The sequence below is a fragment of the Heliconius melpomene genome, chromosome 3 (genome assembly GCF_056956725.1).
Source record: "Heliconius melpomene rosina isolate 202511_hmr_F chromosome 3, ASM5695672v1, whole genome shotgun sequence".
Classification (NCBI taxonomy): domain Eukaryota; kingdom Metazoa; phylum Arthropoda; class Insecta; order Lepidoptera; family Nymphalidae; genus Heliconius; species Heliconius melpomene.
Genome location: NC_140391.1, coordinates 10,776,702 through 10,795,017, shown reverse-complemented (window position 1 = coordinate 10,795,017; position 18,316 = coordinate 10,776,702). Strand labels below are relative to the sequence as shown.

The 18,316-nt window shown below is 33.4% G+C and overlaps 3 protein-coding genes across 9 annotated transcripts in view; 1 reads left to right on the top strand and 2 right to left on the bottom strand.

The window, feature by feature from the left end:
• The window catches only part of Mekk1 (mitogen-activated protein kinase kinase kinase 4), a 34,570-nt gene extending 20,896 nt beyond the window's left edge, over window positions 1–13,674 (bottom strand). For 4 of the 6 annotated variants that reach the window (XM_085207843.1, XM_085207846.1, XM_085207845.1 and 1 more), the window contains exons 1-4: window positions 13,359–13,673; window positions 8,768–8,905; window positions 4,597–4,685; window positions 2,412–2,539 (exon numbers count right to left, since the gene is read on the bottom strand). In XM_085207843.1, the coding sequence (XP_085063969.1) occupies window positions 2,412–2,539; window positions 4,597–4,685; window positions 8,768–8,905; window positions 13,359–13,441 (438 nt within the window). In that variant the 5' untranslated portion in view covers window positions 13,442–13,673. Of the gene's footprint in view, window positions 1–2,411; window positions 2,540–4,596; window positions 4,686–6,291; window positions 6,436–8,767; window positions 8,906–13,358 lie in introns of those variants that run through there. The other 2 variants (XM_085207844.1, XM_085207847.1) reach the window with 2 other exon arrangements.
• Window positions 13,675–13,934: 260 nt separating this feature from the next.
• LOC146540197 (uncharacterized) lies at window positions 13,935–15,543 on the bottom strand. 2 transcript variants are annotated; one of them, XR_014879481.1, is made up of 3 exons: window positions 15,286–15,543; window positions 14,435–15,095; window positions 13,935–14,228 (listed from the first exon to the last, which is right to left on the bottom strand). XR_014879481.1 is itself a non-coding variant. In XM_085207910.1 (2 exons), the coding sequence occupies exon 2, from the start codon at window positions 15,093–15,095 to the stop codon at window positions 14,505–14,507; it is 591 nt and encodes a 196-aa protein (XP_085064036.1). In that variant the 5' UTR covers window positions 15,286–15,543; the 3' UTR covers window positions 14,284–14,504. The 2 variants fall into 2 exon arrangements, 1 of the variants encoding a protein (XP_085064036.1); XM_085207910.1 differs by lacking the exon at window positions 13,935–14,228 and having other exon boundaries at window positions 14,284–15,095.
• Window positions 15,544–16,261: 718 nt separating this feature from the next.
• LOC146540196 (uncharacterized) lies at window positions 16,262–17,570 on the top strand. Its single transcript, XM_085207909.1, has 2 exons — window positions 16,262–16,410; window positions 16,567–17,570. Exon 2 carries the CDS (start codon window positions 16,574–16,576, stop codon window positions 17,507–17,509), a length of 936 nt encoding a protein of 311 aa, XP_085064035.1. The 5' UTR covers window positions 16,262–16,410; window positions 16,567–16,573; the 3' UTR covers window positions 17,510–17,570.
• Window positions 17,571–18,316: the final 746 nt, after the last annotated feature.

Below are 18,316 nucleotides of genomic sequence, written 5' to 3'. Positions count from 1 at the left end.
GTAAGAAGGGCTATTCAAACACAAAAGATAGGAAAATCACCTGGCGATGATAAGATAACTAATGAACTACTAAAAGCAACCATTGAACAAATAATAAAACCTTTTGCTCATATATGTAACCAAATTTTAGACACAGAACAAATACCCTGTCAATGGACATCTTCAACAATCATACTTTTGCATAAAAAGGGAGACAAGAATAATATAAACAATTATAGACCTATCAGCTTAATCCCAAACTTGTATAAAATATTCATAAAAATTATACTAGAACGCCTGACCAAACAGTTAGACGGTAATCAACCTATAGAGCAAGCTGGATTCCGATCCGATTTCTCAACAATTGATCATATACACACTGTCAAGCAAGTAATAGAGAAATGCAACGAATACAACCGCCCGTATTACTTATCCTTCGTCGACTATAATAAAGCATTTGACTCCCTGAAGCATAGCTACATATGGGACTCATTGAGAAACCAAGGGGTTGAGCAAAAATATATAAGAATAATAAAGCAAATATATGAGAAAAGCACAGCAAAAATACAACTAGAAAAAACAGGAAATCTATTCCAAATTCAGAGAGGAGTTAGACAAGGAGACCCGCTGTCACCCAAGATATTCAACGCAGTCTTAGAGAACATCTTCAGGCAACTCAACTGGGACAACTTCGGCATCAATATCAATGGAGAAAAGCTACACCACCTGAGATTCGCAGACGACATAGTCTTGTTTACAGAAGATCCAGACACCCTACAACTAATGCTGCAACAACTAGCATCAGAAAGCAAAAAAGCAGGACTATCAATGAATACCAGCAAAACCAAATTAATGACTAACATGACCAAAGTCAAAATAGAAATGGAGGAAGAGATTGAATATGTCAACGAATATATATACCTGGGTCAAGTAATATCAGTAAAGGATCTGCCAAATAAGGAAGTAGACAGACGAATAAATAACACCTGGCAAAGATACTGGTCTCTCCGTGAAATAATGAAGAATAAATCAGTGCCCATTTCAGAAAAATCAAAAATATTTAACACATGTATCCTCCCATGCCTCACCTACGGCTGTCAAACTTGGCCATTATCACAGAAAATTGAACACAAGCTGGGAGTATGCCAAAGAGGAATGGAAAGGAGCATGATGGGCCTGAGATTGAAAGACAAATGCAAAGCAACAAAAATCAGGAGCAATACCAAAGTGTTGGATGTCAAAGTAAAAACAAGAACTCTTAAGTGGAAGTGGACTGGTCACATGATGAGATCACATGCAGGAAAGTGGACCAAAAAAGTCTCAGAATGGTACCCAAGAAATGGAAAAAGACGGAGAGGGAGACAGATTAAAAGATGGGAAGACGACCTGCCAAAGGGGTGGAGACGGATAGCACTAGACCGGAACAAGTGGAGGGAACTTGAGGAGGCCTATGTCGTAGGACAGCCTGACCTGGTAGCTGACACTAGCAGAAATAATAATATTTAACAATAAATTTAAATTTAAAAAATAATAATAATAATGATAATAACAGTTGGAAAAAAAATGGACAATTTCAGTTAATATTCTATTCTTATGTTAGTAAATATTTCCATATATTGTGTAAAATGTTAGTTATAAGTAAAACAAATTATGTAAACAGGTCAGAGAAAATAAAGGCTCTTTTTATTTTTATTTTATTTTTTATTTATTTATTTTAATTATAGTGACATATCAATGTTTATTAAATTCAAAATATTCACTCAACTCACTCAACAAGCACTTTTGAACCGTCGAATGAACATATGAACAAAAAGCTACCACCGGTTCGGAAGGCAGTTCTGCTGAGAAGAGCCGGCAAGAAACTCAACAGTTGCTCTTTTCAAAATCAATGGTACAATCTATTACATTAGCTGGCAGCTATCCTGCATTACAATAGATATTAATTCCATACATGCTTATCCTCTAAATGTTAACCACAAATCAAATGTATAAACTATTTGGCCAATTTAAAAGCTGAATTATTTTATTAAGCTATATCATTCACAGTATCACAAGGAATTAGTATCTTATTGGAATGCTATAATTGGGCCTACACACAACCCACATAAATATAAATGACGCGATTAAGCTAATAAAAAATTAAATTTTAGGAGATTCGTATAATTTTTATTAACGTACGACGGTAGGAAGGCAACCTTGTGATAAGATACTCGGTTCCTCATTTACACATCGTTCCGTTTCCTACTTTCCGTCCAATTCTAGAGGCATATGGTGAGTTGGTGAGAGAACTGAACACCGCGTTTTGCCTTGTTACCAGAGCGAGGAGTGGGAATCGAACACACAACCGTCGTCGTCGTTTACAGTCACAGAGCATGCCACTGCGTCACTATGGCTTTATTAAATTAGATAAAAAAAATAAAATAAAATTTTACCAAAGTAGGTACAGCAACTTGCGGGTGTGGCGAGGGTAAAGAGTCAGCTCGAGACTCTCTCTGGTCGTCTTTCCAGTCGCGCTCCCTTGATCTGGCCAGCTTCAAGTTGGCACGCCTCTTCAGCCTCTCTATTGGACAATACTGAATGTGGGTTAATGATTCTAATTACAGTACGGTTGACGAGTCGGTTGAGGATTTTTCTGATTTTTTATTATTTTCTTCTCGGACGAGCAATGAGCAAAGTTCAGAAAGTCCAGGGCGACCATGATTACATACGTCGACCGTACTAGATATTAGCAAGTTCGAAACTCTTTAACTGAGTCCTACACCATGGATGCTAATTTGTGAGGATATAGAATATATATTCCATTTTTATTATATTGAAGCAATATGAACACAAATATTTTTTATTCTAAAATCTAGATAATATGTTTGCTTTTCTAGGTGTTACACAAAAAATCTCATAAAGTAAGTTAAATAAGATATATTTCTGCAAAATATTTTAAAAATATATTTATAGAATATATATATAAAAATATATATATTAGAAATGCAAAGTGATACGGCGAAATTTGATGAGAAATTATATTTTGTAACTTCATTGGATCAAAATATTTTTTTCTAAACGACTTCGATCTAATGAATTAATGATAGTCATTAATGATACAAGTTTATTTTCAGAATTAACACATATGATACTCGCAAACATTCGTCCTTTACTTTATTTGTTAAATAAATATATTGTTTAAACCAATATGTAACTTATGACGAATACGGTACTCCAAATAAACCTACGTAGTTCCTTGTAGTGTAGTGACTAGATATTACAAATAATAAATGTAACGCATATTTAGGTAATAAATAAAAAACGTCATCTATTTAAGATTACTAAGCTAGAATAAACAAACCAAAGTCCATGCAAGTTTTGCGGTTGTTGCTCGTTAATTTCTCATATTTCCCCACTATTGTTCGAGTTTACATGAGAATGCCAAAACACTCGTTCCAACCTCATCAACATTTTGTTTCAAAACCAAGAAAAAATAGCCACCGCGGCGGAGCGGTGAAGTGTCTGACTGTAAACACCACGTGTATTTTAATATCCTCGCTCTAATAACATAACGATGTGTGGCGGAACTTAACGCCACACCTCGTCTTGTTACCAGAACAACAAGCAAATGTTTTAAAAAATTGGGAAAATGGAGAACGGCGTATCTTAACACTAGGTTCTCACTGCTTACCTCAACCTGCCATATACGGTATACAGCGTGGTGCTAAATAAATAACTACTATGCTAATACAAATATTCTCTCAGCAATTCTACTATTTATGCAAAGTACCTATATATCTTTCAGTTTCTTTGATTAGATATTTGCGATATATAAAGTAAACTTGTCCAAAAAACGCTAGTCATGTAAGAAATTAAATTCGAGTTTATAACATACATTTCTTTTTAAATAAAAACATATTGTAACAGATAAAGGTAAATATTCCTTTATCATTATACATACATCTTCCTTATTTTATTGATTAGAAGAACATGGTAACCCATCTTCATTATCATTCTCCGATTTCCACACACTTGAACAGGCAACATTCACGCTTCACCCCTAGCCGGGTATCCAAAACCATGGATGCTTGTAGGTCCGCTGGTGTCAGAGCTAACTAGAGCTAAAGAGCAACAAATACTCGTAGTCTTTAGCGACCAAGAACGGCAGAAAAAACATCTACTACTGAAAAAATATTGTTTTCCTGTACATTTTTTAGATGTCGACAACATAAAAGATATCATTATATTTGTTGATAAGAAGAGCGTGTGTTTGTTTTCAATTGTTACGCAATTTCCTTTTCAGATAGAGCGAGGCATTATTAGTTAATTTTATTCTCATTTATAAATGGGCCACAGAATGTAAATTTCCTGACTACATCTTCATAATTCTCATCGTCGCTACTAAAATACATACTCGGTATTTCATAATTATTTATACCTATATCTATATAAAACTCTTAAGACAACCGACAGACTACTCGGGAATGACAGAGAACGCTGAGGGCACGTAGTCTCCTGATCCTCTCCTCTATAGAGGATATTAAGAGAGTATTACTCAACGGAAACGGGAAAAATGGGATTTTCCCAACTAAGGAACTAGTTATTTATAGAAGAATATTATTAATAGAAACAACAAACCTGGTGGAGAAGGGGAGTCCGCTTCATCTGTCTTCTTACCATCGGACAGCGAGATCCGTTGCATGTTCAGGTTGCACATGTACATGTTCCTGAAAATTAAGTAACTTTTATCAATATTCTTCTCAAGGAAAAATATATACATCATTTGGTGCAAACAGATTTGCTTATTTTACAATATTGTTTGAAATTAATATTCTTGATCACTATGCCTCGACCAATGAAATAGTTTTATGTCTTTCATATAAAATAAGATAAATTCATTATGTAAGTGGCTCTCGTAGCGCAGTGGCACAGTGTCTCACTATAAACGCGACGGTTGTGTGTGTGTAACAAGACGAACTACGACATAGTTTCGCCACTCAACAGGCAATATCTCAAAATATGGTTGGTGCGTAGGGAGAAGGCTATCTCTACGCTTTTCTCGCATAGCACAGGAAGAGGGCACCTAGTGTTAAGAAGCTATCTAGCCATATCCCATTTTCGAAACTCAACATCGGTAGCGGTTTAGGGGAACCGCGGGAAAACGTAAATTATTTAAATATAATAATTTCACTGCTTGGGATCGAATTCACAACCATGGCACCTATAATCGGCCGCTGTCAATTATTGTAATATACATTTAACCAAATATTTATTTACTTATTACTATTAAAAGTAGTCTTTATAGCCAAATAATCATTTTCAAAACGACATAGCCAATTCCTATATACACAGCAGTGTGTTATGAGAGATTATCGTTAATTAGCCGAGCTGATAAGATATCAGTCGCCAGCAAGGCGACTCTAGTTATACGGTTATACAACTGACGTGAATTGTAAAGGTACGTATTACTCAATTATTACACATATCGTATCAGTATATAATATTGTATCCCGCACATAGTAGGGTACTCCGTTAAGACACTCTTCGCTTTTCTCCGCCTAACCAGTTATGCGGGATAAATGGTAAAGATTTTTGATATTTTTTAATTATGAAAAAATATTCAAAGAAAATATAATGTAACAATAGTTTTATTTTTGGTCATTTTGCTGCCTATATCTTATCAAAAAAGAAAAGTTTTAAAAATAATATGTCCCGATAAAAAGCTGTCCTCACCTCATATAACACAATTTATAGCAACAATTTATAGCAACTACTAATAGTCATGTTAGCCGAAGCCGGTAACATCAGGTTGCTTGTGCCTAATAAACTGATTTTAAGACATTCCGTTCCCCATTCAAATTAATACAAAAGAAACAAAGATCAGCAAAATAATATTATTTACAGAATCTATACTTAAAAACACAAGTAGCGCGTTGACGTAAAGGCTCGTCATCGAGTCAATATAAAGGAACCATTCATGAGTTCACAGTGGGAAATCATTTTGAAATTGACACTCAATGATGATTATGTCGTCAGAATTTTTTGAAAAATATAATTTCAACTTACATTTTCGTTATTATTTTGTTGTATTTATACCGACATTGATGACATTTAGTAAAAAGAAGGAACATATTGTTTTAACAGAAGGTAATCGGTATATCATTTTATTTTCTGGTGACTTGGGAGTGCTTTATTTTTTGTACTGTCACATTACTAGCATCTCTTCGTGCGTAAAATAGTAGGATAGTAGTAAAATGGAAGGTATAAATTAAAATATATATAAAAGAATATCTATATAATTAAATGTTTAATATGAATACTAAGTTTAATAACCTTTAAATCTTGAAAGTCCAGTTTTTTTCTACTTTTCATTTATTTAGGACAAGTCACGAACTGCGTATCACAGATAAACCAAAATATATAAACTTCAAACTATTCACTGTTTTTTATCTATTTAATTCAATAAGTGCTTAAAAACTTGTGCACACGTCCACCTCCTAAACATATCACCGAAAACTAAAAACCGACATCTGTTTGTTAATACAGTCAAGGTAACGTTAGTTGATTGTGTGTTCCTGTAATGTAAAATAACAAGTTGTATATATATTTATAATTATAGTCAATTTCGTGAGACTTTGGAAAAAAGCCTAAATCCAAATTAAATCTATTATTTGGCAAGTAGAAGGAAGCCATTGATACGACACTCTTTTCTCCTCTTGTAATTTTTTGAACAATGCTTGTTAAGCGGTGCAACACATCACCGAATTTTGTTCACCAGAACGGGATTATCCAAAATATATTTAAGCAATTTTCTACAACTTTCTTTCAACCATCAATTCAATGTCAACTAATGCTACAACACCCTTACTACAATATCTAATTACTAAGCCTGTTCGACTTCAAAATTATAAAATCTTTGTATAATTATTTTTCACTTTTTAGTGAAAGAAGTCGGTTTTTCTTTTTGTTAAAAATTAATTTATTTTATACAAAGAGGTATTTCCCCGAAACTGTGATATTAGGAATTTATTAAATACCTATATTGTTGGGGGTTTAAATTACTTTTATAATTTTAAATGAAACTAAAGTTTAAACAGTTTTGAGAGCTTCATTTAATTATGTCACTTGAAGCATTGCTTGCCATGTGCTGACATTACAACTAAATTGTAAGTTATTAGTATCTAGGTGTAACTTAACGCCATTTCGACCAAATGGTCAGTGACTTCGATCCATTAGTCCCTGTAGGTCTTTCGTAAGTTCTTCATTCAAGGTGACACTGGCGAAGTGATTTTGTGCTCAACTGGCACGCAATAGAAAGAACAGAACAGAACAGAACCTGTAGGTCGTGATGTCAAGGTGGATGTATCATGATATGGCAAAGAAATCTGAATATTAACAGAGTCTGACCGTAAACACGACGGTTGTGCCCTTCTTCACTCTGCTAATAAAGCGTACCAAGTGCGGCGTTGGCTTCCGACACTCTACATTCCAAACCTGGAAAATTAGGTGGGAAAGGTAGGGGAATACGGACTCTCTTAAAACTATTATAAGTCTGCCACAAAGTTATTCTAATTATATAATAATTACGATTACATAATCGACGTACGAATTAATCACGTATGTAAATATCTATATAAACATGTAACCAAGAATAAAGTTTCAAGTAAACAACATGCCGACGTTAAACGTTTTTAAAGAGAAATTGATAAAATATTCAGCAAGTTGAGGAAAACTAACATATTAACTGGTCTAGAATCAAGTATGTACGAGTATATCAATAAAAATCAATGTCGAACCGAAAATAGAAGGGTAGGCACGCAGTGTTAACACACTAAATGTTTTGCTTATGTCTAGAACAAACTACTAAGAAAGCGACATAAGTAGAATTATTTTGAATTTGGTTAGACGGAACTCAAACAGTGGAGTTACTTCTAGCTCCTCATCCTGTAACGCTCACGGTGAAATCATAGCATGCTAAGAAATTTCTTCTCTTTCTCTCTCTTCCGCCACTCAACACTTCTATTTCGATCGAGGTGTTTACAGTTGGGCAGAACAAATGAAATATTTAATATTTTAATTTCTTCGCACTGGTTTCAGGACAAAGCGTAGCGTAGCGTTTCCTTAACAGGTATCTACGATGCTATCTCTTACTGTTTGCTCCGTCCAGACAAAGTCGGCAAACTGATTACCTATTAGGCATGTTAATATGAAATTATCAGACAACTGTAAATTTTAATGGGCTCTAACAAGAACTATGAAAATAGAGTATGTGCTATTTTTTGTTGTTGTTTTATAAACCACGCGTTAATGAGGTGGATGATGTAGATTCGACCTCCACTCGCGGGAACGAAGACATTAAGGCAAGTTTCGATTTCCCCGGTTTGGTACAAAAGTCGGAGCACAATCAGTTTCGCAAATAAACGCGCACGGTCCCGGTGTCCGGACACTAGCTTATTTTAGTCTATTCTGAAGCAAAATAAAGAGAAAGCTGTTTTTTCTTCTCGATATACAGAAATCAAGCTATCAACATTTTGATAGAAGGTTATTACTTGAAACCTATCAATATATAAGTATTGTAACAATATAAGGAGAAGTCTTTATTACTGTATAGACTAATAATTGCACACCTATAGAAGAGCCTCCCTCTGACTACGGAGATTGTTGAAAAATAATTGAAGCATATTTGTAAATATTTAAAATTCATGTTCTAGTTCACATAAAATCATAAAATTGGTGCGAAACTCTCGGTGGACTATCCAACTCGCATTCGAAGGTTTTTTTGTTATTCATTTATATAAGTAAAGTTTACCTTCTTTTCTCCTTATCCCGATTCCTAGCTCGTGGTGGTGTGGTACCGAGCATGTCAGCCTCTGATCCATCACCATCTTCCGCTAGCAGGTACTTGGACGACTGACGGGAGTGTCTCATCTCTACGCCTTTGATGTCACTGTAATAAAACACCTTTAGCTTTAATTTCGGCTTCTATTGTGTTTGGTTGATTAGAGTTTTAAAGGAAATTATTATACTCTCTTTTATATTAATCGCAATGGTGAGTTGTCCATTTAACCAACACCGCGTATTCTCTAACAATCGAAATAATTAATTTCGAACCAACAAATATAAATAAAAGATTAAAAAACTGCATTTGCACTGCATGTATGCATTTTAATATTTTTAGTATTATTCTATGCTAAAAATAGAAATACTTTTTTCTATAAAGTATGTATTACAAATTAAATACTAAAATATAAATAAACATCAAAAATTCATGACTAGTAAAAATAAAAGTCATCGCATATTTTCTTATCATCAATTCATAGCGGCGGCAACGATGTCACCATTATATATTATACGCAAATAGACCAACGTCTGAATCAAATACAAACATTATCAAATTCTTGTATGAAACATACATTTAAAAAAAACATCCTCAAAACATTTAAAATAATGATTTCTTTTATTATCTTTTGTGTTCTGCACATCGATAGCAGTGCAAGTGGAGGGAATCTAGTGTTAAGGCACTCCGTGCTCCACGCATCGCCCAATTTTCGAGCGTGTTGACTTGTTGAGTAGCGTAACTCGCCGCCGTTCTTTGCCTTGTTACCAGATGGAGGGAGTTCACGTATTTCGTTCCCCGAATAGAATATTACGTCTACGGCTATACCTCATTTTTTCTACGTAACCCACTGTTGCTGAAGCCAGAGAATTAGAATGTGTCATACACATTTTTTAGTTATTTCCTTTTGGGCATGCAGGAAAAACCGCAGGTAAAATCTGGTATAAAATAAAACCTTTTTTTATTTTAAATACAATTTTATAACAGATTTGTAAAAGTGGCTTTTATCAATATTTCAAGGAAATCAGCTGTTATCACAATGTCAACAAATATTTAACGGTGACGGTTTGCGTATCAGGTACGCGATCGATTATTTATGAACTTGCAGTGTATATGAGTATATAATATAGAATATAATATAGAAACATTATGCATCTATAGGGGAGGCGTAGAACAAGCGGTCCACTGTAAACGCTACAGATTATGGGTTCGATTCCCTCTCGAGGAAACGATTTTTTTATGTTGAACTTCTCATTCTGGTAACGAGACTGCACACATTCAATACGTAATGTCTCCAGAATAGGGCAGAAAGTGGGGATCGGAAGTGTTTTAAAGGGAATGAATTTTCTTAACACTATGATCCCAGGTTCCCCCTGCACTCGCATGTGCGTAGCAACGCAGCGGCGCAGTATCTGAGTGACGCGCATACGTATGTACTTGTGGGTTACAGACGAGGAATGTTTATGATTTAAAAATTCCACTACATTACACCCAGGTTAGAGGACCAGAGGAGCTAAAGGTGCGTTGACGGCAATTTTTTAAGTTTCGAAAAGTATACATATAATTAAAATTAACTAAATATCATATTATTTAAGAAATCAACTTTGCTATATAAAAGTAATACTCGGCCTTAAAACTCGGCTTCATAAGTGATAGGAGTAATTTATGCATGCCAAACCACGAGCAATAAGCTAGCAATGCATACATTATATACAAAACAGCTATTATTGAAGCATTTCCAACATAGTGACAGACCGAGTTATAAATGATTTACGGATATTTCTATTGAATATTCGCGTAGTTAACCAAACAATGGCACTGCTGTCGTCTGCGTTTAATAGGAACGACCTTGAAACGACGCTACATCTATACAATATTTGCCCACGACAGGTACCAGTGACTGCAAATAGAGAAACGAGTCACTAGGCCATGACTTATAATTACTTAGAACCAGCTTTTGAACTCTCTCCCTTAGTAAAATGGAAATATTAAAGTGCACTACATTGGGTTATATTGAAACAATAATTATTTCAGCTTCACACTTTATCCTGCACCTTTCACCAGGCAGAAGGAGCCTTGTATTAAGACACTCTGCTCCCCACTTTCCACCAGTGAATCCTGAAATTGGTATATTCAACCAAACAAACTCAAAAAAAAAATATTATGCTGAAGTATAATTTAAAAAAAAAAACATCTTCATGCTGTACAGCAGTGTAGACAGAGGGAACCTAGTGTTAGGACACTCTGTTCACCACCTCTCCACTTTCGGCAAATTTTTCGAGGTATTACAGGTTGAGTGGCAAAATTCAACACCAAAAATATTGATAAATAATAATTAATTTCTTTGAATGAGGATTGAAACCACAACCTTAGTGTTACAGTCACACCGTGTGGCCCTGCTGCGGGCTAGCAGATACTACTTAGTATTAAATTTAAAATAATTGATGCAACAAAAAGGTAATTTCCCCTTCAGGTACTTAAAATGAATGGTAATACATAATAACTGAAAAGACAATAGAAATAACGCTGCTGAGTAATAGCTTAACATTGTATCTTCATAGCATTGCATTTGGATACTTGTATATATAGTTTAATTATTTATATTATATGAAAAAAATCTTAATGAATAGAATTATACTATTATTAATGTTTTGTTAAAGAGAACTTAATGTCAAAACTCTCAATTTTTCTTTTCACTCTTTTAAAGAAATTATATATTGATTTAATTTGTTATGATTCAAATATTAAGATATGTTATGAGTCATACAATACAATGTATGTTACAAAACTACTGATTATATTCATGTTAAAAAATATCAACAAAACATTTAATTTTAATAACTACACACACAGAATATATATATCAAGTTAAGTTTCGGCTTTCAAGAGACAGCATCATAAAATAGACAAATAATTACAGAATGGAAACCATAAAGTAGAAATGGCAGGCAAGCTAAAAGGTGATATCAATTATTAAGAAGGACAATCGGATAGGATCGGATCAAGGAATGCTAATTTCACAAAGGAATTGAAAAATCTGAATGAGGCCTGTGTCAAACCATTAGATAAAATATTACTTCCTGGACACTAGAGCAAATAAATATTACTTCCTGGACACTAGAGCAAATAAATGGAAATAAAAATTTATATAAATAGGAATTACATTATTAATTGAACCTCAAGTGGTGATTGAACCCACAAGTTTAGTCACACTTTGTGCCCCTGTACCCTTGTGACTGTCCTCTATGGACTATATGGTTATTTTCAAACCCACAACCAGTGTGTGTACCATGGCATCACAACAGCTTTAAAAATATAGAAATAATAAATCTGTTATACTAACTCATAAAATAATATGGAAAATTATATTACAATGAGTCATAAGCACAATCAACTTGGCATGCTAGTTAGTGTGATAAGAGATAGCTAGGTAATGTAACACAGCTAATGTATATGGGCACTTGTATTAATCTCCATATCTGTTGTTTTTATAATACAATCATTTCCACATATTAAAATATAATGGATACTTGGATAGTATTGATTTTAAACTGATGGGTTTTGTATTAATGTACCTATATTTTTTTTCTAATAAGATTTTTATTTGTGACTGTTCTTAAGATAACTAGAGAAGAAAATGATAAGAAGCTCCTTATTATTCTATGGATTCAACTTTTGTCTAGTGCAATGTAGATGAGCAGCTCAGAGGAGTGCCTGTGACTTGTGATCCGTGAAGGTCTATTTAAATATGCATTAACACTACTCCTCTGTCCGAGTCCCTCTCTCCGCAGACACTAAATTTTAAAAGTTCCTTCTAATTCTAGCTTAGAAATACATTCTAGAAATAAACTGATCATATTTCTAGGCAGACTAAAATCTTGATTACTTAAACTTTTTATTCTGCCAATGCTAGTTATACAATACAAAGAAAGAATGTTTATAATTTTCATATAAATAGTTTAATAAATACATAATGTTTATATAAATAATTAAACATACTTTATCTCTATCTTAATATATAACAGATAACATCTTAAAATAGATGGTAATATATTAGCAATGTTGTAGTCATTCATATTCCAATACACTCACTTTAATGATAATATGTACATGATGAAAAACAAAAAAACGTTGAGTTCCGCCATTCATCCGGCAATGCCTCCAGAATTCAGCAGAAAGTGGGCAACGGAGTGTCTTAACACTAGCTCTACCCTGCTGTGTGCAGGAAACAAGGTGAGGCTGATATATATATATATGAAAAAACAATTATGATAAAAATAAAACTTTGTTTCCAAAATCAAATAAAAAAAATATATATTGTATATTTTAAAGATGGAAAATTTAAAATGTATTGTGAAAATAATTGCTTTCACTAATATTTTGTTCCTTTTTATTTGGAAAATTAACTTATTATGTATATAATAGAGTTCTCAGATGTTATGTATATCCACTGTTACAATTTAAATAAAATGAAGTATCAAACCTAATGCGTATAGATAAAGATCCGTGGCCTTCACACTGTGAAGGTCTTTAATGACACCTTATATAAACAATATATACTTACAAATCCTCATCCGAGCTCTGGCCTGAATCGTAATTAACTGGGAAACCCAGTTTCTTCTTCCAAGCCTTGCCCTCGCTGTCCATTTTGCAAAACAATGTAAAGCGCAAAGTTCCCGCTTACATGTTTTCACTAATTTAAGTACGTAAAACCCGCACTATGCTTGCATGAACTTTATAGATTAACAATTTATTTATACAGTGTCATTTTAAATAAGATTAATCAAGTAACTGCGCAATAATTCTAGTATTTACCGGCGAAACATGATCACAACACAACACATCACCACCTCATCAATGAACGGTAAATGTCAAACTGAATTTGTAGTCTATCTAAAGCCATACATACTACGTCATTAGTTATACAAATAATGAATGAAATTGTAATTTGTAATATCTGTAGAAAATCAGTTTGATAATGCTTTTATATATATAAATTTAATAGATATTAATTAAAATTTATAAAATATCATATGATATTTTAACAAATATATAATATATTGAATAAAGTAAAGACATGTTGTAATTCACCTTTTATTTAATAATTATTATAAAATATATCATAGCTTAAGATAATAATATAAAAAAAATACTTTCGGCTACATTATAATCAATTTTAATATATTATATATTTTACTTTTTATCATTTTCCATATAAAAATATTCTTTTATTGCGATTTGAATGTAATTGATATGCGGGTAACCAAGGCCAATAATATTTGACTTTATCTCTCGATTCGCTGTTATCAGTATTCATTACGATATTATATCCACAAGTATCATAAAATTTAAAACTATTATTGTCCAGTTCAGGTTGTAGCGGTAACGTTTTTGTAAATGGCAATAAATTTGAGATCATTAGGAGTTGCCATATCTGAAAATTAAATATTTTGTTGTAATAAATAAAAACTTATTAAAATGTGTAATAGAAAAAAATCTTCATTTAAATATACGATATTTTAAATATATTTTACAAAAAAAAAGTAAAAATTAAAAGTTAAACTATTAACTAATATTTGGCTAATACATTATAAAGCAATAATGAAAATTAATGAAGACAAATTCAAAATAAATAATTACGATTTAGAATACTTTAACAACGTCGTCAAAAAGATATGCAATGTTCACTATACGAGTATATCATAGGAAATCACTTATCGTGATTATGATGACGACGCTTTCTTAAACCATATTTGTTCTTCAAGTCTCCGATCGTCATTTCACCACTTTCCTTTTCACCTTCTTCAAATTTCGATAAGACTTGCTCTTTTCCCAATTCTAACCAATCTCCAGCGTTTTCCTTTTTTATTTTTTTCTGATAAACTACTCTACCGTTTCTTGTCACATAAGATATAACGGGTGTTAGAACTTGTCGTCTTTTCTTTTGTCTTTTTTTACTTCTTAAATATTCGTCGTCTGAAGAACAACTTTCGCTATCGCTAGACGATTCGAAATCATAATACTTAGGTTTTCTTTTCTTCCTTTTATTATATTCTTTGTCAGCAGCTTTCGAGTGATAGGGCATCACCATAACTGGTAAACGTTGTTGAGGATAGGCGGGCATTTGTAAGTTAGGCATGGGTGGCATCATCATGCTACCAGCGGTATTAGGTCCTGAAAACCCTGGAAATCCTGGAAGTCCTGGAGGTCGTTGGAACATGGACGGCGATAAAAATTGTGTAACTGATTCCGAACTCAGATATAGCAAAATACTTGCCTGAATTAATACTATTGTGTGCATCTGAAATGTGATTTAACTTTAAAAATATTATATTTCATTATTTCACATTCTGAACCATTATTATTTTATTAGTTCATATTATTTCTTAGAGAAGTTGGCTTTATTTTATTAGGAAAATAGAACTGAGGAATTCAGCATTTCAGATGTGATGCCAAATATCCAAGATTTATGTTAAAAAAATAATGCAAACCTTTGTATCGCAATTATAACAGATTGCTTCGACTAACACAAATATATCTCAGGAGCTAGCTTTAAATACCATTCTTAATGGAAACAATGGCTTCTCATTACTGACTTTCGTGTGACATAATACTATTTCTCTATTAAAATCACGATTATATAATACGTTATACAGGTGGAAGCATCTGCGCTCCTTTTACGAGAGCAGCATATAGGGAAAATATTTCAAACTCATCCCTGAAAAAATTAATTAAGCACAGTCAACAGTTAAGACGATTTTTTTTTTCATTTCACAATACCACTAACCAATACCAATAACCTACTAGGTACTTTGAAAATACTACTAAACGTTGTCAATCTGCCACTTTTCATCTCAAAAAACATACCAGAACGAGAAAGAGATGTCTCTCGTTCTATTTTACGCAATTACATACTTTCTTTAATAAACCTGTTATACTCGTATAATTATAAAGAACGTTCATCTTCATTAGCTTTGATAGGTTTGTGTCTGTGTGTGTCATTGTGTTTTAATTGTATTAGGTTTTAATAGATTAGTTAACACTGTGCTTTCATTTAAAATGGTGATGATAAAAATACTGTATATTTTTGTATAGCTTCACGCTGTATTTCGTATATAGAATCATCGACAGAGGGAACCTTGTGATAAGTCACTTCATTCCCAACCATCCAATTTTCCAGTTGTTACCAGAGTCCCTGGAATGAACCCCCCAATGGAACCTACAGCCGCTGCGCCACGATCTGTATGCCTTAACATAGAGCTATACTGAACAGTGAAAGATGTACCTATCACCAGTAGATAATATATTTACAGAAAGAGCCAAGCGAGTCGGAGAGATTCATAAACAATTGAGATAACATAATAAAAATATACAAAAATAGAAACATAATTACGTGTTTAGTTTTATATAAGAGATTATTCTGAAATAATGAACAATGGTGTACATTGTTGCGTTGTTACGGCGCGCGGCGACCTGATACCAATATAAGAGTATATAAAACAGTTTTACATAAATTACACGTATTTCAACTTCATGGAGCGAACAAAATAGTATCGAAGTGTATAACATAGTGAGGACATTAATTGATGCCCAGTTCACTTTTATAATTGAACAAGGTAGGCAGAAATTATCATATTTTATTACGTTTTAAATAAGTATATTCCAATTGCTTTTTCTCCAACCGACAATAACTTGTCGAATAATACAAAAAAAATATTCTCAATATAACAGATATATATAACACAATACTATACTATTTATTTGTATTACAGGTACAGAATGCGAATAAATTTTTGCAATGGAATACTTATTTGGAGTTTTACAATCATAAAAGCTAAAGAACCAGAGTTGCCGCTATGTCCAACAAACATGCAATATTTTCCACAAAATTTACCAATGCACTGTCGAATGCCAGTCAGCACTCCACCACGTAATCCATTGGATAAACCACCTCAACCTATGCAAATTCCGATGAATGGATTTCCTGGAAGTATGCCTGGAGGAGTTCCCGGCGGGGGTTTTCCAGGAACATTAGGCGGAGGCGTGCCAGTTCCAATGTCAGGGCCGTTTCCAGGGATTTCTGGAAGTCAACTAACAGGGGGCATGCCAATGCCCATGCCAATGCTACCACCACAAGGTCCTGCGCATAAGCTGCCAGTTATAGTTATGCCATTTTATTCACAAGACACTTCTGATAAAGCACCTCAAGTCCCACAAAGGCCAAGGCACAAAAAGCATAGAAAAAAACATACAAAAAGGAAACCAAAACAATACTATTCTGATGAAGAAAGCACAGATACTGATAATTCTGAAGATGATAACTCAGATTCATCTTCGAATGTGGGGTGGTGGAAGAATTCAAGGCATAGTAGAAGATCTAACCATCATAAATCTAATCGACGTAAACATAAAAAACAAGAATTGCTCACACCAGTTCTCCAATACGTGACAAAAGACGGTTATGTTATATATGAAAAACAAATATCCAAAGGGGAAGCTAAGGGTTGGTTGGGCAGTAAAAATGGCAATGGCAATGAAGAAGACACGACACGCAGACGTCAACAGGAACTAGAATCGCATGAGCCAAAGGATGAGATTGAAACTGGATTTCTAGTAAAAGAAGAAGAACACGTTGAAACTACAACAGAAGATAAACCACGAGTCATATATAGAAAGAAGAATCTTAAGCAAAAAGTATCCAAGAAACATACATAGAATGTATTAATACTTTATAGAATATATAGTAATTTGTATATTACCAATTTTTATACTCTTTAGCCTACATACAAAAATATATTTAATTGTTTTATAAATATCTTGTTTTTGACTTATAATATATTGTGTACAATTATAATTCAAACAAATAAGCCTATCAGTAAATAACTTGCGAAGAAATAGGATTCTTACGATAACAGTCAAAACTTCTTAAATGTTTCATTTTATTTAATTGATTTTTGCGCCCTTTAAAGCTTTAATTACGTACTACTGCTACTACAGCTGTAATTTTGCTTATTTAAAAAATAGTATGTAGTTAGTGGCCAGTCGTGGCGCAGGAGCAGTAATTGGGACTGTAAACGCAACTGATTGTGGGTTCGATCCCTACTCGAGAAAATAAAATATTTATTTAAATCCATTCATCGGAATTTCGCTCTTCGCTTCCAGGGAAAGCGCGACGTTTAGTTCCGCCACTCAACACGCAGTCTCCAAAATTTGGCAGAAAGTGGGGAACGGAGTGTCTTAACATTCGTTTTCACGGGGTGTCTTAACAGTACTGTGTGCGGGAAACAGCGTGAAGCTGATTTGATTTAATAATTATTTTAGTAAGTAGTTAGGGGGCGAAGGCGAACGAATTTAAACTTAACTATAGCTTAGACAGTGCCAAATAGGTATCTTGCGAAGCTATCTCTACGGTATATTATTTTTTTTCAACTGTGTTGCTAAAAATTATCAATTAAAATTTTCTTATCAGTAATAATCCTTATATTAAATTTCTGATATTATTTGTTGAGGACAAAGGCGTGA

Excerpts from the sequence above, each read along its gene's own strand:
- LOC146540196 (XM_085207909.1), top strand. The coding sequence starts at position 16,574 with ATGCGAATAAATTTTTGCAATGGAATACTTATTTGGAGTTTTACAATC.
- LOC146540197 (XM_085207910.1), bottom strand. The coding sequence starts at position 15,095 with ATGCACACAATAGTATTAATTCAGGCAAGTATTTTGCTATATCTGAGT.